Raw genomic sequence first — 22617 nt, 5'->3', positions numbered from 1 at the left:
TACTAGGATGCTTTGCTCTTTGCTCTGAAGGACCCCATGCTCCTGGATCATTGCCTGGGCCCTGATCCACCCTCAGGTGGGGAATCTCCCGAGTCCTGGGTCTGTGGGTCAACAGAGAAGTATAGTTTTGAGTAAAAGAGGATGGAGTCACTGGACAGCCAGCCTACAGTTTTCTCCTTGCCCTTCTCCCCTGGAGCCCCCGTCTCCCCCAGGCAGCCTCCTGTGGGAACACCAGGTCACTCCTGCTACCACCCGGTTGGCCTGCCACCTCTCAGCCTCCTTGCTGGTGACCTTGCCTTCCATTTTTCAGAGAAGCAAGGTCATCCTCCTCCCAACCGCAAACAGACCTCTGGCATCCTTCCTTCCAGCATCAAACCAGGAGTTCTGTTCCTCCTCCCGTGCAGGCAAAGTTAGCACCTGTGGTCTTGATAGTGTCCCATCTATTAACTGTCCCCAAGTATTCTCAGGTCTTCACCTCCCCCTCCTGCTTGTTCCTTCCCCTCAGCCCATAAATAAGTTCATCCTCCATCCTGAAAACACTCTTTGACTTCTGCCTCCCCCTTAAGCTACTTGATATTTCATCCCTTATTTTGTTAAAGCAAAGGGCAGCCTCGGACATGACTGCCAGGGATTGGTTTCTGGCTCTGCTCCTTAAAAGCTCTGTGATTTGGGGCAGGTCTCTTAAGCTTTTGGTGCCTCATTTCCCTCATATGTAACAGGAGGATGTTTGTTATGAAGAGTCAATGAGTTAGTATGAATAAAAGGGTTGGAATAGTGGAATAACACTCTCTCTGTATACATTTACACATGTGTATGTGATTGCTAATATTATCTTTTGAGAAAATTAAAGTACTTAAAATACCAAAAAATGATAAAATACCCATATTCCCATTACCCATAATTAACAAATGTTAGTATTTTACCATATTTACTTTAATCTTGGTATATATCTACATATATTAAAGTTCAGCGACCGGAACGGCAGAATGACCAGAACAACAGGTGGCTATGACATGCACTGCGGCAGCCAACCAGCTTGATCCGGGTCCCGATCAGCCGCCCCCCCGCCCCACAGCCCAGCCCGATGAACTCCCATCAGGGCGGGCCAGCTGGACCCCATCCATGTACGAATTTGTGCACCAGGCCTCCAGTGTGTGTGTGTGTGTGTGTGTGTGTGTGTGTGTGTGTGTGTGTGTGTCCTAATATATAAAAAGCCAGGGGCTGTAATGACCAAAATGACTGGACGGATGACCGAACAGCAGGCTAGGCAGCTGAGGAAGCAGGAGGAACGGCCACCATGAGGGGACCCCCGCCTGGATCAGGGACGTGGCCAGCTTTCAAACCGCTGGCGGCCCCTAGCCCAGGCCTGCCAGCACCCCAGAGGGGACCCCTGCCGCGATTGGGGGCATGGCCGGCCTTCAAATCGCTGGCAGCCCCTAGGCCTCCTAGCCAATGATGCCTGAGTCTGTTCTGGACCTAGGGCTGCGCTCTCCCCGCGAGCAACTCAGAAGCCTCCAGTGTCTGCCAGTCTCCGGGAGGTGGGAGTGCATCCACCGTCCACTAAAAAAGTAGGATCATCGAACTGTTCACAGTCTCAGTGCAGGCACGGGTCAGGGCTGATGGGGTGGAGGCCAGACCAAAACAAAACAGCAGAAACACACCCTGCCCACCTCGGCAGGTGCAGCTGTAGTCCATGTGGCCTGGGCAGTGTAGAAAGTGCTACCTTCTCCCAGGTCCTGTGCTGGCACCACCGCCTCACTCACCCTCAAGCCCCCCTGAGTCCTGACAGCGAAGTGAGTAGGGCATCCTGCAGGAGTGGTGCCGTTCTGGGTGCTTTTGCCCAAAGACACCCTTTGGGATGAATTCAGAGCCACAGCTCACTTCCCACGAGACTGGAAGAACCATGTAAAAGGAATTCGACAAAAGCTTTCCACATCTCTATTTATTCTTTTGAATCCATAAAACGACCTTAAAAAAAGCATTCGGCCCACCTGAGAGAGAATGCACTTTCTGGCCAGAGCAGGCAAGATTCTTTTGCCCAACAGGTTAAAGGAAGCAGAGAGCTGGCACAGTGGGAATGGCCCTGGTGCCCTATGAGGAGACCACGGGAATGGGGTAGCAGAAATTCCACAAGCCTCTTGCCACCTTCTCCTTTGCAAACCACACCATCCAGATCCACCAGAACTGGAGGCAACTGGGAGTCGCAGCCGTGGTTTGGGACACGATAAGCAAATCCTGGGGGGCCTCTGAAAACACCTGCAATTGATTATAAGACTGGTCTTTATTTAAAAAGAAATAAAAGAACAGCTTTGTTGAGATATAATTCATATACTGTACATGTCACCTAAAGTGTACAAGAAACTGGTTTTTTAAAGTAAATTCAGTGTGGTACAACCATCACCATGCTCAATTTTTAAATATTTTCATGACCCCATTCCCTCCAAAAAAACTTCTACCCACTAGAATCACTTTCCTGACCATCTTCCCCAAAATAGATTGCATTTTAAGGGTGGGTAAAGGAAAGTTGAGGGAAGTTAAATACTGCACAAAGGATATTGTAAAATGACAAAGCCCAAAGTGAAGATCATGTATTTTCTTTTTTAAAAAATATTTTTTTATTGATTTCAGAGAGAAAAGGAGAGGGAGAGAGAGACAGAAACATCAATGATAAGAATCACTGATCAGCTGCCTCCCACAGGCCCCCTACTGGGGACCAAACCTGCAACCCAGGCATGTGCCCCTGACCAGAATCAAACCTGGGGCCCTTCAGTCCACTGCCGATGCTCTCTCCATTAAGCCAAACTGGCCAGGGCTATGTGTTTTCTTTAAGTTCTGCATGGTTGTAATGGTCCCCACATCTATACTAATAAAAGGGTAATATGCTAATTAGAGTGGATATCTTCCGGATGTCCTTCCAGACAAAGATGCAGCAGCTGCGAGGGTCGAGGCTCAGGCAGCTGTGGGTGGCTGAGAAGGGCTGAGGCTCAGGCTGGCAGTGGCACAGCAGTGGGGTAATGGGGGTGGTCCCTTCCCCTGATTTACCAGGGAGCCTCCCATAGAGGGAGGCCAAACTGGGGGTCGAGGCAGAGGCAGTTAGGGATGATCAAGCCGGCAGAGGGGCAAGGTAGGGGCGATCAGACTGGCAGTCAGAGGGGTTAGGGGCAATCAGGCAGGCAGGCAGGTGAGCGGTTAGCAGCCAGCGGTCCTGGATTGCAAGAGGGATGTTTGACTGCTGGTTTAGGCCCAATCTGTGGGGTCCCGGATTGGAGAGGGTGCAGGCCAGGCTGAGGAACCCCCCTCTGTGCACAAATTTTGTGCACCGGGCCTCTAGTACATATACATACATATACATACATATACATATACATACATATACATATATACATATATATATGTATGTATATGTATATATATGTATATATATGTATATACATGTATATATATGTGTATATATATATATATATATATGGTGTGTGTGTGTGTTTATTTAATATTATATAAGTATTTAATACATACATTCTCCAGAGATAAAGACAGGAAGACAGGAGAGGAAGGAAGAAAGGAATGAAATAAGGAAAAGAGAAAGACAGAAATGAGGAAAGAAAGAAAATAATCATAGACTGAATTAATCAGGGTTTTTTATTATAAGCAATAAAAGCCTAGTGATTTACTTTTAAGCAGCCAATGACTTTATCCAAGGATGATGGGTAGTTCACAGAAACACTTAGAAATCTGGAGAACCTGCTTGGGGCACAGGTGAGAGCAGGGAAATATCAGCCAGACTGAAGCCAAAATCACGACCACCACCTGCACGGTGGACCCTGCAGCCGCAGACCTGGATGCAAAGCCTTGTACTGTCGCTGGTGCTGCTGTCGCTGCTGTGCCTGGGAACCAGCCATTCCTGCTGCTGCTGCTACACTGCTGCCAGAATTAATCCTCCTCTGTCCCTCCTTCCTCATGTCACTAGCTCCCTGTACAAAGGCCAGGACAGACACATCTGATTAATCATGTGCCCATGAGTTAGATGGAAGGAAGGCTGAGGAAGCAGGATCTGGTGTTTTGAGCTTCTATGTGGAACCTTCATGGTGGGGACATCCCCAAGATATTTAAAAGAAGTTCAAATGCTGGGAAGCTCCTCCAAACCTAACTCTACGGTTCCTAACATCAAGGCATACCCAAGTCTTCATCGTTACACTTTGATAAAAATGATGACACTTTACTGTTCTAAAATCTGTATCCAGAATTGGTTTAATCAAGTATGGTAAGACATGCAGACGGCAGAATGATTGCCATGAAAAAATTATTGTCACAGGTCCCTAGAAGCAGGAGTCATGGTACACTATACAGGGTCACATGGGGAAGCACCAGGGCCAGCCAAGGGCAGAAAGGGCAAAGAAGAAAGCATGGCCCAGGGTATTTATCAGAGTTTCTGTAGGAAAGACATGGAGAAGAACAGGGTAAGCCGCTTAGGAGTGGATAGTTTGAATAATGTTGGCAAGCTGTGAGCATTAAGATGATCTCTAGTTGTCTGGTACCTGGTCCTGGGGTGATTTAGAGCAGAGCAAATATTGGTTTGGTGTGTGAGAGGGAGACAAAGGAGGTGGTTGGGGATGTTGATCAGGATTGGTTGGAGGATTTGTAACGTAATTTCTGTATGCCCATAAAAGCTGCATCACAGGGGAGACATAAACAACCCTGGCCATTCGCTTGGCTCTGTGAGTAATGGATGTCAAGCAGGCAAATACCGAGTCTAGGAAGACACAGTTAGAACACTAACACAAGGCAACCGTACCTCATAGAAATGAAAGTGCTCATCCTAACCCATAAGCCTCATCAGTGACTCCATCCAGCTTCATTCTAGCCTCTCTGGGCAATGCCCATTCTTGCTCCACTCCTGGCACATTGTCACCTTGAAAGTGTGTTTCCCATGGAGTAAATTGTGAAGTTTATCAAAAGCACACTGCCTGTAAAGGAATGGGGAGGGCAGAAAATAACACAAATTAACAAAGTAAAGAAAGAAATAGAGGCAGAAACAGCCCTCATTGTTGTAAAAGATCATTAAGTTAGAGTTAGTCTTTATAGCTTCTCCCTCCACCCATTCTCCAGAAGCGGCATCTATTCTACAAAAGACAAGTTGTTGCCCCCTCTATCATGGAAGGGGTTCAATGTAATCAGCTTTCCACCGGAGGAATAATTTGAGCCCCAGGCCTCAGGGACCTTATTTGGAGCTCAGGATTTGTCACTGCTGCTGGGGAGGTGGGCATTTGGTGGTGGCAGCCTAGGGATCACATTGGGATCAGCATCTGTCATTGGAGACACGGACTTCAGTTTACAACAATCCACTGACATTCTACAAAATCCTTCCATCTTAGGTAGAGTGGTGGTAACCAACATTGCCATCTCTGCCGCATTGTTTTGGTCTATGAGGTTGTTCTTAATCCTTGTGACTCTCCCAAAGACATGGTATTGATTTTATTTATTATTTTATCCCAAGACTGATGAAGATGTATCACGTACTGAAAAGTTTCCTTAACTCAAATCTCAGTCCAAACCACTTCCCATACCTCCCCACCCCCCATAAGTAATCAAGATGATAGTCTTCCCACACCGTTGTATTTTCCAAGGCCTTGGAGAAGGGAGTATCTCATGAGTTTTCTCATATGAGGAGGAAAGTAGCAGGTCATACATTTAAAACACCTTTATTTCCCCAAGTCTTCCATTTTGCTGTACTCATTGTCACTTTGCACAGACTACAAATGGAACAGACTGTTAGTTACCACCCTGTGATGATTCATTTTACGTGTCAACTTGACTGGTCTTAAGGATGCCCAGATAGCTGGGGAAAAAAACAACCTCACATTCTTTCTAGGTGTGTCTGTGGGAGTGTCTCTGGAAGAGGTTACCATTTGAATCAGTAGACTGAGTAAAGAAGAACTTCCTTGACAATGAGGTGGGCACCATCCAATTTTGGGAGGGCCTGAATAGAGCAAAATGGTGCAGGAAGGATGAATTCACTCCTTCTGCTTGGGCTGGAACCTCCATTTTCTCTCCGTTTGGACACCAGTGCTCCTGTTTCTCAGGCTTTTGGTCACAGACCGAGGCTTACAGCATTGGCTCCCACCCCAAATTCTCAGGCCTTGGGCTATGAGTGAGTCCTGGTTCTACTGTCTTTCCTGGTTCCCCAGCTTGCAGACAGCAGATCACGGGACTTCTCAACCTCCATAACCATGTGAGCCAATTCCTAAAATAAACCTCATCATACATATCTATCTCCTGGAGAATCCTGACCAATACAACCCCCACCCCCCACCAGCTGTTCAAACTTGTGGACTAAACCAAAATCTCTCAAAAACACATCCCCATCAGTCACCAGATCTTATTTCAACTTTCTGTCCTTGGTCTATACTTTAAGAATCCATTTCCATGCATGTTTACCAGATCGTGGACATAATGAGGAGTTTGGGGTGTGTTTGTGTCTCCTCCCAAGTTTGTCCCTGGAACCTGCTTTCTGGGACATGTGGGGACCTGACCCTGCAAGGAGGGGTAGTTATGATGGGAAATGAAGGAAGTTGGCTTACCTGGTATGTGATAAATCCTTCAGGTGAGAGTGTTTGCACATAGGGTAAAGTGAGGTCTTAAGGGTAGTTCCCTCCTGATGGAATTAATGTCCTTACAAGAAGAGTCACCAGAGAACTTGCTGTCTTGCCTGTTGGTTCACAAAGAGGTCATATGAGCCCACAGTGAAATGGTGGTTACATACATGCGAAGAGAAGAGACTTCAGAATGAAACCTTTCTGGCCAGCACCTTGATCTTGGACTTCCCAGACTCCAGAACTGTGAGAAATAAATGTAGTAAATGTAATAAATAAATGGCCCATCTGCAAATATCAGCCCAACTGGGATTAGGACTTCAACATAGAAAGGGGCGGGGGCGGGAGGGGAGGGACACAAACATTCAATCCATTACGGTTAGTATGGGAATGTCGATTCAGAAGAGATAACTGGTGATAGGGGAGGAGGGATTGTCCCTGCGCCTACAAGGGCACCTTTTGGTGTATAGAACGACGCTCCAACCAACTGAACCACCCGGCCAGACACACACACACACACACACACACACACACACACACACACACACACACACTTAAAGGGTCTGTGCGTGGCCCCAGGCTCTTCCTCAGGCCTCCCTTCTCTCCAGCGCTGCCCACATTGGTGAAACTCTGGCAAGTTCGCATTAAGTGGTCGGCATGTTCCCTTTTCAAGGAGTTACTGTGGGAGCGCGGGGGTATTTTTTACTTTAATTTTAGGCGACAGGTGTTACATCCAGAAGTGCAATTCTAGCCCCGGCTCCAGGTGCCTGGAAGCGGAGGAAACTGAGTCCGTGAGGGCGCGGGTACATCCTAGGAACCCTGGGAGACCGGGTCAAGGAGCGAGCCCGGAGCAATGGGACGGCCTCGCGAGGAGTTGACCAATCCCAGGGCAGGGGCGGGGCGGACACGGGCACCTGGGCGGGGCTGGGGCGGGGCGCAGGATGAGAGGGTCTGACCAATCCCAGGGCAGGGGCGGGGCTGGAGCAGGGGACAAGGCGGGACTGGATCTGGGAGTAACCCGCGGTCTGCAGATCCAGAAGCGCCCACACTTTGTGCGAAGCCTCTCAGCGCTGAGTGTCCCAGGGGAGGCTGAGGCTCGGGCCGCCATGGCGCTGCATGCGGTCGTGTTCGACTTGGACGGGGTCCTGGCGCTGCCTTCGGTCTCGAGCGCCCTCGCCCGCGCCGAGGAGGAGTTGGCATTGCCCAGGTAAGGGCACCCCACGCCCGGTGAGCGCTGGTGAGTCCCCGCCGTAGGGGGCGGGATTCCGGCCTAGAAGTTGCCTTTCGGGGTTTCCAGCCCTCAGTTCAGATCGCTGTAGTGTGAGAGCCCCGCGAAAGGAAGTTAAAACAATTACCAGGCTCTAAACCAGTATGTGTAAGTAGAGACAGTGTCTTTCCAAATGTTAAGCAATTAAACCTCTCCAAGGACTCCAGAATTGCCCTCTATAGGGAGAAAGCTTTTCCTGAAGCGAGAGGAATTTCTAGTATTCGCGGAGCTGCCTGCTGCCCGCCTGATTCTGTGTGATGGACTGGATCTTAGAAATTGAAAAACAAACAAAACAAAACAAAAAAATAACCCAAACTGCCCTGAGATTTTGAAAAGAAAAAGGTTCCGTGCCTTGCAGTTTTACTTATAATAGCAAACTAGAGAAACAGCTTCAAAGCCTAATCATTGGGAAATGGCAAACTAGTATGCAGCACCACTACCCTGTCTTTCAGAATAATATTTCAGTGACATTGAAAAATATGTGTTAGGTTTAATAAGTGAAAAGAACTGATTCACCAAAATGTCAAGCTACGGTAGTTATACAATGTAGTTTCAACTATGGAAAAAAAGCTACATGTAGAAAAATGTCTGGAAGACATATCCCCAAATATCTCTGGGATTATTAATCCCAGGTGGGATTATGAATGATTTCCTCATTTTTCTACTTTTTTGTATTTTCCAGTTTTCCTACTTATGAACATATGTTACTCCTACAGCCAGAGGAAAGGAAAGCATATTTATTTTAAAAGGCAAAAAAGAAAGAAAGGTCACCTTGGCAACACCCCAATTCTAAACTACTGGCAAGAATAAGGGGTAGGGTAGAAACTTTGAGAGTTCTGCTCCATCTATGGAATTCTTGATTCTTGTGATACCAAAGCCCAACAGGGCCTTTTAACCTGCTATCCTTATAAAGATTTCCAAAAGACTGGTGTCTGCAAGCACACCAAGCTAAATGATGTTGCAAAATCTAGAGCAACCCTCACTTTTGCAGATGTGGAAACAGGCTTGGCAAGGGGGTGAACGGCCCAGCGTCCTCAAACTACGGCCCACAGGCCACATTCGGCCCGCCGAGGACATTTATCCGGCCCGCTGGGTGCTGCTGCCTGTCCTGCTTAGCAGCCGACTCGTCCCGGGCCCGCAGTGCGCATAGGAATTTCTTCATAGTTGTTTTTTTTAAACTGTAGTCCGGCCCTCCAACGGTCTGAGGGACAGTGAACTGGCCCCCTGTTTAAAAAGTTTGAGGACCCCTGGTAGACATTGTCTATGGAACCAAGTTTTCTGCCTCTCGGTCTAGGATTCTTTCCTCTCTGGTTCATTGTGACTTACCAACCCCTTGGCCATTCTGGGAAAGATGTTAATCTGTAGAGGGTAAGGAAATGCATTAATAATGAGTATATCAATTATAAATTGATATCAATATATCAACATCAACAGTAAACCTATCAATAGTTCTTTGTTGTCAACAAAAGTAAGGTGGCTACAAAGTCCAAATCAGAATAAGCACATCCCAGGCAATTACTGTTTGAAGTACTGAAATGGAAAGCCACCCCTGATCCAGACTGGTCCATTCAGATAATTTGATAGAAGGAGAAGCTGAGGGCCAGTGAGCTTATTTCCTAAAAACCACAGTGTTTGTTTGTGTGGTGTATTTTTTTTTTTGTGTGTGTTTGTTTTTTACCTCTCACCTGAGGATATGTTTCTGTTGATTTTAGAGAGAGAGGAAGGGTGAGAGAGAGAGGAGAGAGAAACATCGATGCAAAAGAGAAACATCAATCAGTTGCCTCTGATGTACGTGCCCCGACCGGGGATTGGGTATGTGCCCTGACTGGAATCAGACCCATGACCCTTCGGTGCACAGGGTGATTCTCCAGCCAGCTGAGCCACAGCGGCCAGGGCAGAAGCCACAGTGTTTTAACCAGAGAGTTGTTTTATTTCCTTTTGACTGATAAGTTTGATTTTTTTTTTAAATATATTTTATTGATTTTTTACAGAGAGGAAGGGAGAGAGAGAGTTAGAAACATTGATGAGAGAGAAACATCAATCAGCTGCCTCCTGCACACCCCCCACTGGGGATGTGCCCGCAACCAAGGTACATGCCCCTGACCGGAATCGAACCTGGGACCCTTGAGTCCGCAGGCCGACGCTCCATCCACTGAGCCAAACCGGTTAGGGCATAAGTTTGATTTTTTTAAAAAGGCATAAAAAGCGAATAAGCAATGAAGTATGTTTGTGCCTGTAACCTCATCAATGTGGGGATGAATGTGACTTGTGAGGATACAGGTCACAAGTATACAAGTTTACAAACGTGGAGTATTTAAAAGAGCAATGGTCTCTGAGTCAGACCCAGATTCAACATCTCAGTTCTGGCCCGGCCAGGTGGCTCAGTTGGTTGGAGCATTATCCTGTGCACTGAAGGGTCATGGATCTGATTCCAAAAAGTTTGTGGGTTTGATTCCTAGTCAGGGAGCATACATAGGTTTCTGGTTTGATCCCCGATCAGGGTGCGTACAGGAGGCAACTTATCTATGTTTTTCTCTGATATCAATGTTTCTCTCCTCTCTAAAATTAATAAATATATCTCCGGTGAGGATTAAAAAAAAAACGCAAAAATCTCAGTTCTAACACCTACCATTGAGTGACCTAGCTTAATTTACCTGTTTTAGTCTTAGTCAACTCATCTAAGACCTTAGTCTTAATCTTAAAATAAGAAAATATCTCCCCTAGACATTTTTTTATTGTTGACACTATTACAGATGGCCCTCATTGACCCCCTTCTTTGCCCCCTTTCACTCCCCTCCCCCTCCCCTAGACATGTTTGTGAGTGTTAAATTAGATAACATGCAGGGTGGGTGGGCAGCTGTGTTCCTGATACAAAAGTCTCATGCATATGCCAAGTGGTTGTTGGGCAGTTTCCATTATCTAGTGTTGTACTGAGTCACGCATTCCCTCTGGTCATGATTAGGATTGTTCCCAGCAGCCAACCCCCCCAAAAAACAAACAAACAAACAAAAAAACCAAAACCAAAACCAAACCAAAAACCAAACAGGTCATAGCAAAGCTAGCTAACTCCAGGAGGTCAGAGGCCTGACCTTGACCTTGTTGGTCTATGGAGTCTGTGAAGGAATCATGAAGGCATTAATTCAGAAGGTGGGCCTGAAGGGCCTATTTCAACATGCTTGGCATCTGTTATGAAAGCTCAGACATCCACAGATAGCCCAAGTTCAAGATGAAGGCAGTGCCATAAGAGCACAAAGTTCTTAGGTGTTTCAAGGAAGGGAGAGATTAGGTCTGATCAGAAGAATCAAGAAAGCCTTAATGGAGGCAGACCCTGAGAAGACTGATAGGACGGTGATGGGGAGAGATGTGAAAGGAGAACTTTCCAGGTGAGGGAACAGCATGAGCCAAGGCTGGGAGGTGACAAGCATGGAATGTGCACAATAACACTGAGTATTCTAGGGTAGCTGGAGGAGGGAGTCATGAGAGAGAAGTGGGGAATTGATGGGCCTGCACTGAAATGTGACATAAAGTCAGACTGAGCATGTACCTGCTTTGGTAGCTGGTGACTGAGGAGTTTTGAGATAGGGTGGGAAGGGAATAAAATAATGGGTGTTCTAACTCTAGTTGGCTGATTGTTGGGGTGATGGATCACGTGCATTGGTAAGAAGAAAGAGGCTGCTACTCACAGTAAGATTCCAGGGTTTGGCAGCTGGGAGGTGGAGCAGTGTGGACTGAGGGTGAAGCCTGATGGAGGTTGGAATTAAAGCAAACAAGACCTTGAGCCAGGAGTTTGCAGGGTCATTGGCATGGAAGATGAGCCTGTGTTGCAGGGCCCAGAGGAGGGCAAAGAAAGCCTATAAGCCTGGTGCTGAAACCATGAGGGGAGGCGGGGCTGAAGATCCTGGACGAGGTGATGGGGGACTAAGTGGCTGTGTGAACTGCAGAGATTGTTGAATACCCAGGGTGGCCAGCATCATAAAGTGGAAGGAGGAAAGGGCACGCTCCATTCTCAGTGTGGTCATCCAGCCCAGGGTCCTCTGAGGGTTAGGTTGCTAGAGAGGGTGGTTACCTCAGCAGCTGAGGCTGACATGATCTGGAGGAGCTAGGAGGCAGTTCTCTGAGATCCAGGTCTGACATGTGTGCCTCATTTAATACCTTCTCACTGGTCTGCCCGGTGCCACTGGACTGAACACTAGAAATGGTGAGAGTGTCAAATTCTTAAGTCATTCAGAGAAAGACAAATACTATACGATTTCACTTATATGCGTAATCTAAAGAACAATTTAATGGACCAAACATAATTGAAATGGAGATCCAGAGAATAGATTAATGGTTGCCAGAGGGGAGGGAGGTTGGGGGATTAGGTGAAAAATGTGAAGGGGTTAAGAAGTACAAATTGGTAGTCACAAAATAGTTACAGGGATGTAAAGTACCGCATAGGGCCCTAACCGGTTTGGCTCAGTGGATAGAGCATTGGCCTGCAGACTGAAGGTTCCCAGGTTCGATTCTGGCCAAGGGCACATGCCCTGATTGTGGGCTCCACCCCTAGTCTGGGGTGGGCAGGAGGCAGCCAATTAATGATTCTCTCTCATCATTGATGTTTCTATCTCTCCCTCTCCCTTCCTCTCTGAAATCAATAAAAAAATATTTTTTTTTAAAAAAGAAAACATAGTTAAAAAAAAATAAAGTACTGCATAGGGAATGTAGTCAATAATCCTATATAATAAAACTCTAATATGCAAATCGACTGAACAGTGGAATGACCAGTCTCTATGACGTGCACTGACTACCAGGGGGCAGACGCTCAACGCAGGAGCTGCCCTCTGAGAGGGAGGCGACCTGGTGGTGGCGATCAATAGGGCGAGGCCGGCCAGTGGGCAGCGCCAATCACACACCCCCCCATCGCCCTGCCCGCCGATTGCCCCGCCCGCCAGTTGCCCCATAGATGGCCTTGACCACCAGCCAGGCCTAGGGACCCTACCCTATATATTGGAAACAGTCTCTTAGATTTAAAAATTAAAACCTGGCAAGGCGACTCTAACACTGAAAAAACAGGATGATGCAGCGATGACATGCATGGACTCTGGCTTGCACATTTTGTCGTCAGCCCTGATTCTGACACTTATAACTGTGTGACAAAGCCAATTACTTAACTTCTCTCTGCTTCAGTTTTTCCACCCATAAGATGGGGAAAATGGTACTACTGCCTCAGAAGGATCATGTTATGTACTACTTTTTATAATCAGGGCAAAAAAAATGTAGCTCGCCATACAACAGCAAGATGCCTTTCACCTGTATGAAAAGTATGGTCACTGGTGCATGCAGTGTCCCGGATTGCGAGAGGGATGTCCAACTGGCAGTTTAGGCCTGACATCCCACAAGGGGTCCCAGATTGCGAAAGGATGCAGGCCAGGCTGAGGGACACCCCCCGCCCCCCTTCCCATGCATGAATTTCATGCTCTGGGCCTCTAGCATTGTAATAACTATGTATGGTGTCAGGTGGGTACTGGAAATATCAGGGGACACTTTATGAAGTGTATGATTATCTGACCACTGTGCTGTATACCAGAAACTAATGCAAAATAATATTGAATGTAGGCTGTAATTAATAAAAAGAATTTGAAGGAAAAAAGTGTCTTCTTTCAAAACTGTCTAGTTTAGACTCTGAGATGTTTTACTATATGCAATGCTCAGTTGTTGTTTTTTTAATAAAAGAAACAAGTGATCAGCAAATATAGAAAGAGTATTTAGAACTAGGACTTATTCTTATCCTGTGTATTATTTTAAGAAATATTTATTGAATGTTTCCAGGAGCTTCTAGGGCAGTTTCTGGATTTGCAGGGTTTTTTTTGCACTTCTGGGCTTAAAAAATATTTTTTTCTTTCTACATATGGGTTTTAATTACACAACTAATACACAAGTATATTCTTACTATGGAAATATTCAAATGAATAGAATTATGTAAAGAAGAAAAGGTAAATTCCTCGTAACCTGCCCAGGTTCCTCTCCCATTCCACTCATAAACCTGGTTGATACATAGTTCATTTATCCAAAACAAACCAAGGTTTGTTTGTTTTCTCACAATTCATTGGCAGCAAAACCTGACCTGACTTCATTTGGTAGCAAATCTGATGTGAGCAAGCATGAGGCTATTTATTATCATTATCTGTCCTACCACTGTAAAAAGTCAGACATTTCACAATAGAAATATTAATGAGTTTGATTATGATGGCTGCCCAAACCCTCCCAGAAGTGTTACACCCCCCTATTTACCCTTACTATTTGAAAATTTCTGAATTTTGAAACTCATCCAGTTCTGAGGTTTGTCAACATAAGGAACGTTCAAACCTGTAGAGAATTTTTATTAGTTTATTTGAGCCAAACTGACGACAATTGCTGGGAAGCAAAATTTCAATAGATTGAAAAAGTGCTCCAGCGAATGGCAGTTTTGCACCTTATTTTATACCTTACAATCAAAGAATGAGGCGTAGGGAGGGCTTCATGAAATTCCTTGGCGATAGATTAGGGAGGTGGGAGAAAGCAAAGTGGGAAGGAAATCTCTGGGAGTGGATAAAAAGTAAAACAAATAGACACATACTTCTTTTACAAGGTGGGTATGGGATAGTAAACAGTTACCAATTAACAGGATAAGATAACAAGAACAATGAGGGGATTTGTGGTCTCTGCTCTGGTGCTGTTGTAGGGCTTTGAGAGGCCTGGAAAAGAAATTACTTTGAGCCCTAACCAGTTTGGCTCAATGGATAGAGCGTCGGCCTGCGGACTCGATGGTCCCGGGTTCGATACCGGTCAAGGACATGTGCCTTGGTTGTGGGCACATCCCCGGTGGGAGGTGTGCAGGAGGCAGCTGATTGATGTTTCTCTCTCATCGATGTTTCTAACTCTCTCCCTCTCCCTTTCTCTCTGTAAAAAATAAATAAAATATATATATATAAATTACTTTGATATTCCAAAGGTATGTTATCAGGTATGTTATCGTAGATGCAAAAAAAGACAACAGGTTGAGTTAAGGCAAAGATGGCCTAGGACATGACTACCTGCCATGAACTGCTTTTAGTTAGAAAGTTTTAATTTCAGACCATCAGGTCTCCCCTGAGCTTGACAGGTTTAGTATGTGGCCCTTTTTTGTCCACACATACCTGTTTTGGTCATCAATCAATCCAAAGGATGCATGACCAACCTTTTGGTTGGATAACGAGGTCCCACAGTGCTAGGAAGGTTCATTCCTAGGAAGTCTCAGTGTCAGCATCTGTCTTGCTGAATTATGGACCATTGGGGATAGGGCAAGTAACCTTAGATGGCATTCAAGGTCGAATTATTATTATTATTATTATTATTATTATTATTATTATTATTAGTTATTCAAAAGAAAAAGGCAGGTGAATGAGAGTCAGTCAAATCCTATATGTCCTCATTAAAAATATTCTGGATCATTTGTAATCTTTGAGCTATCATAATCCAAGTTTTGTTGCCTGTCTCATTTTTCTATATTTTGCATCTAGCATAATATTAACTTATAATTTGGGGGCATACCATACACTTTTCCAATTTTTATAATCTGACCATGAGATGAGTTCCTATTTACTATGGCCCATCTACTTCCCATTGGAAGCACTCAGGTGCTGTTATTAATCTGATTCCCGTTAGTTGCACAATTAGAATCTGAAACCTTAAGTTTTAATTGAGGCAAAGGCTGTAAGAAAATAATGCTATAAATTATAATTACTATCTAAAATTTCAGAGGCCAGGAAGACAGTAAGAGTTTCCTAAGTGAATTTCCTGTGCCTTAGCAGCTGTTATAAAGGGCCATGTCTTTATAGCCATTTCAGCTTCTATCTGAATTAATATAGTTAGTAGTCTTTGTTGGGTTAGGGGATAAGCACATTTCTATAATTAGGGTCTGGCATTTATGTATAAAGTTTGTTTCTTTTTATTCATTCAGAAATAACCAGCTTATTAGGACAAACTATTTCTTAACTTCTTTTACTAGTATGTATGTATGTGTGTGTATATATATATATATATATATATATATATATATATATATACACACACACACACACACACATATATATATATACACACACACACACACTGAGTGGGCAGATTATTATGATCTCTGAACGTATAGTAATCTGGCCACTCAGTGTATATCCTATATAATAAAAGGCTAATATGCAAATTGTCCCCTCGACCAGGAGTTCGACCAGCAGGCAGGCCAGCCAACCGCCCATGTCCCTTCCCCTGGCCAGTCTGGCTGGACCACCCATGCATGAATTCATACACCGGGCCTCTAATATGTGTGTGTGTATATATATATATATATATATATATATATATATATATATATACACATACACTGAGTGGCCAGATTATTATACATTCAAAGATCTTAATAACCTGGCCACTCAGTGTGTGTGTGTGTGTGTGTGTGTGTGTGTATACACACACACACACACACACACACACACACACACACACACACTAGAGGCCTGGTGCACAAAATTCGTGCATGGGGGTGTGTCCCTCAGCCCAGCCTGCACTCTCTCCAATCTGGGACCCCTCAAGGGATGTCTGACTGCCTGTTTAGGCCCTACCGGATCGGGCCTAAATGGGCAGTCGGACATCCCTCGAGGGGTCCCAGATTGGAGAGGTTGCAGGCTGGGCTGAGGGACCACCCCCCGCCCTCTGTTCACAAATTTCATGCACTGGGCCTCTAGTTATTAATATTAGCAGACAGGTAAAGATAATTAAATAATTAAATAAAGTTCAACATTAGTTTGTAAGTATCTAGGCCTTGTCATTGTCTTGGGATAGTTGTCTCTTTTTGATGTGGTGACTTCTTATTCTTGAGAAGTCTTTGATCTCCATATAGGTGGAAACAAGTGTCAGAGACAGGGGCAGATGTCTATTTGCGGTTAGGCACCTGATAAGGTCCCTTCCAGCAATATTGGAGAGAGTCTTTAATTAATGTCTTATTCAGTGGACAAAAATCCTGGTTGTAAGTCATGGTCTTTGAAGTCTTCATCTTCTGGGAGCATATTGTTAAATGAATGTTACTAATTTATCAGTCCCTATAAGCTGGTTAATGAACCCTGGATAATAATGCAGAATGTCTCCTTTTAGTTTTCCTTATATTTGAAAAACAAAAAGATTTTTAAAATCACCAATATTTTGAACAAAGTTATAAGAATAATAATTATCCTCAGTTCAGTAAGTCCCATAACCAATGTTTTGTTTGTTCTGATTATTTGCCAGTATTGTTGTGAATTCAGTTATTTCTCTTTTTTTAATATGTTCTTATTGATTTTTAGAGAGAGGAAGGGAGAGGGATAGAGAGATAGAAACATCAATAAGAGAGAAACATCGATTGGCTGCCTTCTGCATGCCCCCTTCTGGGGATCAAGCCTGCAACCAGGCATGTGCCCTGACCAGAATTGAATCATGGTGCTCTCTTGTTCCTGGGTCAATGCTCTATCACTGAGCCACACCAGTCTGGCTCAGTTATTTAAGAGTCCTATAAATCTTCATATAGTTCAAAGATATGACCTACTTAGAAATCTGTAACTTAGAGAAAGTCAGGGTTGTCTTCATGTGATGAGAATTCAGCGGAGCTTTAACATAATGGGGAACACAAAAGAGAGCCCATGGCTATCTTTTGCGTTTGTTTGCATAATCTGTCTATAGCAGAAATGGCTGTCATGCAGGGAGCCTTTGGCTACTGAGTCTAGTTGCTGACTATTATAGCCTACAGGTCTATGATCGCTATAGTTTTTAGTTAAAATTTCTAAAGGCATTTCTTTCATTACTATGTATAAAAAGTTAGAAAGTTTATAATTAAGGTGTCCAGAGTGGAAGTTTTAGGTAATTCTTTAGAGATTATATAGCTTGTTTCTGTTCTGGGTGCCACTGAATTAGATCAGGTCAATTTGATTTTAAATAAGATATACAGAGGCAGGGCCATTAATGAAAAATCTGGAACCCAGTTATGACAATATTTAGTCAAACCCAGGAATCCTCTAAGCTGCTTTCTTGTTTTCAGAAGAGGACAAGCTGCAGTTCCTCTGAGTCTTTCAGGGTTACTTAGTAGCCCTTTTTTGGATATTAGATAACCAAAGTATTTTGCCTGAGATAGACTGAATCAGAGCCATGTCCCTTTATAGCTAGCTGTTGTAATAAGTAAACTGTGTCTTTTGGGGAGTCTAGAAATTTTCTAGAGCATAAAACTAAATCATCCACATATTGGATGAGAATGGAAGCTCTAGGAAATTTAACATCATTTAAATTAGATTTTTGTATTTAAGACAATAGGTAGTGTTAATGTAAAACAAAACAAAACATTCAAACCAATAAAGAATTTTTGTGAGTTTATTTGAGCCAATCTGTTGACAATTGCCAGGAAGCAGAACCTCAACAAATTGAGATAATGCTCCAGAGAATGGCGGGTTACATCTGTATTTATACATTGCAATCAAAGGAAGGGACGGAGGTGGGTTACTTGAAATCCATTGATGATAGATTAGAGAGGCAGGAGAAAGCAAAGTGGGGAGGGGAGGGAACCCCTGAAATTGGATAAAAAGCAAAATGATAGACACATACCTAAGTGGGTGCAGGAACAATTAACATGATAATTTGTGGTATCTGTCCTGGTGCCCAGCACATTAGGTTGTGCCCCAAGGGGTCCAGAAAAAAGGAAGTTACAAGTTACCCAGACATTGCAGGGGTATCTATATTAATAATAGACAAATATGTAAATTGACCGTACCTCCATGACGACCACAGCCAATCAGGAGTGAGTATGCAAATTAACCTGACAAAGATAGCAGGCCTGTGGGCAGAGCACAGGCGCCGAGTGGCCCGGGGTGGGTGGGACACCCACCTGCCCTCTGCATAGCCAGGGTGACATGGTGGGCATCCCCGGGATCCCGGACGCTCGGTGCTGGCGCACGCGCGCGCTGGTCCCGGGGACGCCACTGGAGTGTCCAGTCCTGTCAGCCGGGCCTAGGGGCGGCTGGAGTTCGCAGTCCTCTTGGTTTGTGCAGCCCCTGGACCAGAAGCAGAAACCAAGAGCACAGGGAGCACCAGGAATTCTGGGAATTGTAGTTCTGGTGGCAGCCCCTGGACTGGAAGCAGAAGCCCAGAGTGCGGGAGCACCAGGAATGCTGGGAATCATAGTGGCAGAAGCGTTGCCAGATCTCCTAGACACTAGAGCAAAGTGAGCCTGGAATAAGTTATTGTTGCGGGTGGGGGATGGAGGGAAAGCAAAAGTGAGAGACATAAGTAGAGTCAGAGTGTTGAGGAAAAATTAAAGGGAAGATATCCTGCAACTCCTAGGAAATTTCCATCAATGGAGCAAAGAAAAAAAAAAGACCTCTATTATTCTCTGAGCAACAAACCAAACTGGGTTGGGGTCTCAGGCAATTCGTTCATATGACTGCAAAGACAGACAGAAACTCCTGGATTGGAGAGGGCTCCCCTGAGGGTTCCCAGAATGGAGAGTGCAGGTCAGGCTGAGGGACTCCCCCCCCCCAACCGTGCACGAATCTTCATGCACCGGGCCCCTAGTCCTATATAATAAAAGCCTAATATGGAAATTGTCCCCTCAGGCGGTCGTTCAACCGAGAGTTCAACCGCTTGCTATGACGTGCACTGACCACCAGGAGTGGTACGGAACATGGTGGGCGTCAGCAACGCAGTGCTGGCAGTGGGTGGCAGTGGAGGTGCTGCCTGCCCCAATGGGCCCCGACAAGAGCGGGATCGCAGTGGGATGGTGGAGCAGGTGAGCGGGCAGTGCCAGGCCAAGGCTGTTGCAAGTGGGGGCCCCTATCGATTGCCCAGCAGGCAGCGACCAGCGGCAGCGGCGGGGTGCCAGACAGGGTTGCGAGGCTTGGGTGCTGGAGCTGTGAGGCTGGGGGCGCAAGCTGGGGCCCGATCCCCGCAGGCCACCCCGAGGGACTCCACCTGTGCACGAATTTGTGCATCGGGCCTCTAGTGTTATTATAGATGCAAAAAGACAGGCTCAGTTAAAGTAAAGGTTGACCTTGTCAGTGTAGATACTGGCTTAGGATGTAACTACCCACCATAACTGCTTTTAATTAAAGTTTAATTTCAGACCATCCTTTGTGGTTACTTTAGGCCTCTGAGTTTGCAAGACCGCCATGCAGGCCTTCCCTGAACTTGTCAGGTTAGCATGTGGCCCCTTTAGTCCACAGTAGCACTCTTTGTATATCCCTGGGGCATTACTATTCAAGTAAATTTGTAGTCTTCCCAGGTGAAAGCAAAGAGGTATTAATTGTCTTTTTCTACTGGAATACTGAAAAAGGCACTATGTAAATCTATTACTAAAAAATATTGGCAGTCCCCAGAAATGGTTGATAATAAGGTATGTGGATTTGGAACCACAGGATATCTGGGAATAACTATCTTATTTATAGCCCTGAGATCTCATATGCATCTCCACCTTTTTCCATTTGGCTTCTTTACTGGAAAGATAGGAGAATTACAAGAGCTCGTGCTTGGAATTATAAGCCACTTTTTAAAAGTAATCTTCTATACTGGGCTTAGTTCCAGTTTGTGCATAAAGTTTATTGGTGATTGGAAAAGGCCTGAAGCTGCATTGGAACATCATGTAATGAACATTCAGTTCCTCTTGTGGAGGGAGGTTTCTTTAAAATCATTATTTTCCCAATTGGTATGATTAGATCTCCCTACTATTTGCACAGAAGCTTTCCTCTAGCTTAGTTAGGTGTGGTCAAGAACAGATAAAGTAGCTCCAGTATTTCAAGGGCTTTAGTAATTTCTCTTCTTTTTTAATAGTAATTTTAATTTCTCCTACACTATTAGTAAAGAGAAGGGGAAATGCCTTGTCATAGCAAAGCATAGTAACCTCCATCTTGTATAAAACTGCTGTTTGAATTCTCTGCTATTGTTAGATAGTCCCTAGTCCTGTAAACTCTGTCATTATAAACTCTGTCACTTTAAGACAGTCTGTTATTCTGTAAAATGACTTTGTTTTTAGTTCAAATAATAGAAAAGGGAAAACTTAACTGTCTGACCTTGCAAGCTAGCCATCCAATGTAATAGATAATTCCCATATTCTTATGCCAAGTATAGTAAACTCATTATGTAGTCAAGGTTACAACAGTCTGTAACAATAACTCACACAGAGCCCTTTGTAATATCTGCAAACAAAGAGGCTTGGAAAGTATAAATAGGAGACACTTCCTCTATTTTGGGGCCCAGAGATTTGGAAGAGACACCTCCCTCTGGGCCAAGGGTAATAAATGACTCCTAATTAATTGGCACCTTAAGGCGTCTTGTATCTCATTCAATTATTTACAATACAACAATAGTCCTCAGGGCAGCCCTCTGACTGCTTCTGTTTTTGTGTGTTTTTCTAAATCCCATGTCCGTTTCCTATCATCTTCAAGGTGGACAGACCTCTTTGCAGGGGCTTTCCTGTGAACCTTATTTAGTAATTCTGTTGCTTTTGCTCCCAGAACCAGTAGGTATATCAACTGGAATAGGTTAGAATAGCCAGGGTTACATGTTCTAACAGTTTAATCAAATTTCTTTGCGAACCCATCAGGGTCCCGGAGAAAATAGGGGAACAATTTCTGGTTTCTCTCTGCCCGAGACCAGCTATTCTTCAAAGGGAGATGCTAGAATCCTTGTCCGAATTCCTATTTTTATGTTCCCTTAGGTCCATAGGGAGCGGTAGTGGAGGAGATGTAGAGAGAAGGGGAAGGAAAAAGGGAGGGGGAGTGCAAGTCAGGACAAGGGAGCTCAGAGAGCAAGTATAGTGGAGGAGCTGTAGAAGGAGAGGGATGGGGTATTGGCTTCAGAAGCCTTTTTAAAAAATATATATATTTTATTGATTTTTTATAGAGAGGAAGGGAGAGGGATAGAGAGTTAGAAACATCGATGAGAGAGAAACATCGATCAGCTGCCTCCTGCACACCCCCTATTGGGGATGTGCCCGCAACCAAGGTACATGCCCTTGACTGGAATCGAACCTGGGACCCTTCAGTCTGCAGGCCGACGCTCTGTCCACTGAGCCAAACCAGTTAGGGCATTCAGAAGCCTTTTTTAGTTCAGAGACAGTTTCTAAAATTTCTTATTAATTATTTTCTTCCTTTTTTAAAAAAAGAACTTATCCATGCTTTTCCTAGAAGCTTCTAATTTCCCAATCAAGATATGTTTCCCATTAATTCTGTTTAATGTTATTATTATTATTATTTTAATCCTCACTTTAGGGTATTTTCCATTGATCTTTAGAGAGAGAGTTGAAGGGAGGGAGGAGAGGGGGAGAGGAAAGATAGAGAGAGAAACATCAATGTGAGAGAGACACATTGACTGGTTGCCTACCATATGGGCCCGACCAGGGCTGGGGATCGAACCTGCAACCAAGATATTTGCCCTTGACCAGGATTCGAACCCATGACTCTTTGTCCATGGGCCAAAGCTTTAACCGCTGAGAAAACTGGCCAGGGCCCTTTAGTTTAATTTTAGAGCCAGCATTTTTCTAATTTTGCATGTGAGAAAATTAATATAGGCATCCAAAGGAAACTGCATTTTAGTCATTTTAACTCAGGGGTGGGGAATGTCTGGCCCACAGGTCATATAAAGCCCGTGAAATCATTTGGTCTGTCCCTGCCAAGGCATTAGGGGTGAGTTAATTAAATGTTTGACCAAATATAGCAGCTCATTTTTTATTTATTTTTATTTTTTTAATTTTTATTTTTA

At 44.6% G+C, this 22617-nt stretch overlaps 1 protein-coding gene and 1 long non-coding RNA gene across 2 annotated transcripts in view; one reads left to right on the top strand and one right to left on the bottom strand.

The window, feature by feature from the left end:
* Positions 1 to 3621: 3621 nt before the first annotated feature.
* LOC308250795 lies at positions 3622 to 7419 on the bottom strand. The gene is made up of 4 exons (XR_013960870.1): positions 7297 to 7419; positions 6579 to 6834; positions 4793 to 4964; positions 3622 to 3971 (listed from the first exon to the last, which is right to left on the bottom strand). It is a non-coding gene; the product is annotated as an uncharacterized lncRNA (long non-coding RNA).
* A 140-nt stretch (positions 7420 to 7559) lies between these two features.
* Positions 7560 to 22617, top strand: part of EPHX2 (epoxide hydrolase 2) — a 65339-nt gene continuing 50281 nt past the window's right edge. Inside the window, exon 1 of the mRNA XM_080675795.1 lies at positions 7560 to 7797. Within this exon, the coding sequence (XP_080531921.1) occupies positions 7697 to 7797 (101 nt within the window). The 5' untranslated portion in view covers positions 7560 to 7696. The remainder of the gene's footprint in view (positions 7798 to 22617) is intronic.

This window comes from Plecotus auritus, assembly GCF_963455305.1.
Source record: "Plecotus auritus genome assembly, chromosome: 6".
Classification (NCBI taxonomy): Eukaryota; Metazoa; Chordata; class Mammalia; order Chiroptera; family Vespertilionidae; genus Plecotus; species Plecotus auritus.
This window is presented reverse-complemented; position numbering and strand designations above follow the sequence as displayed.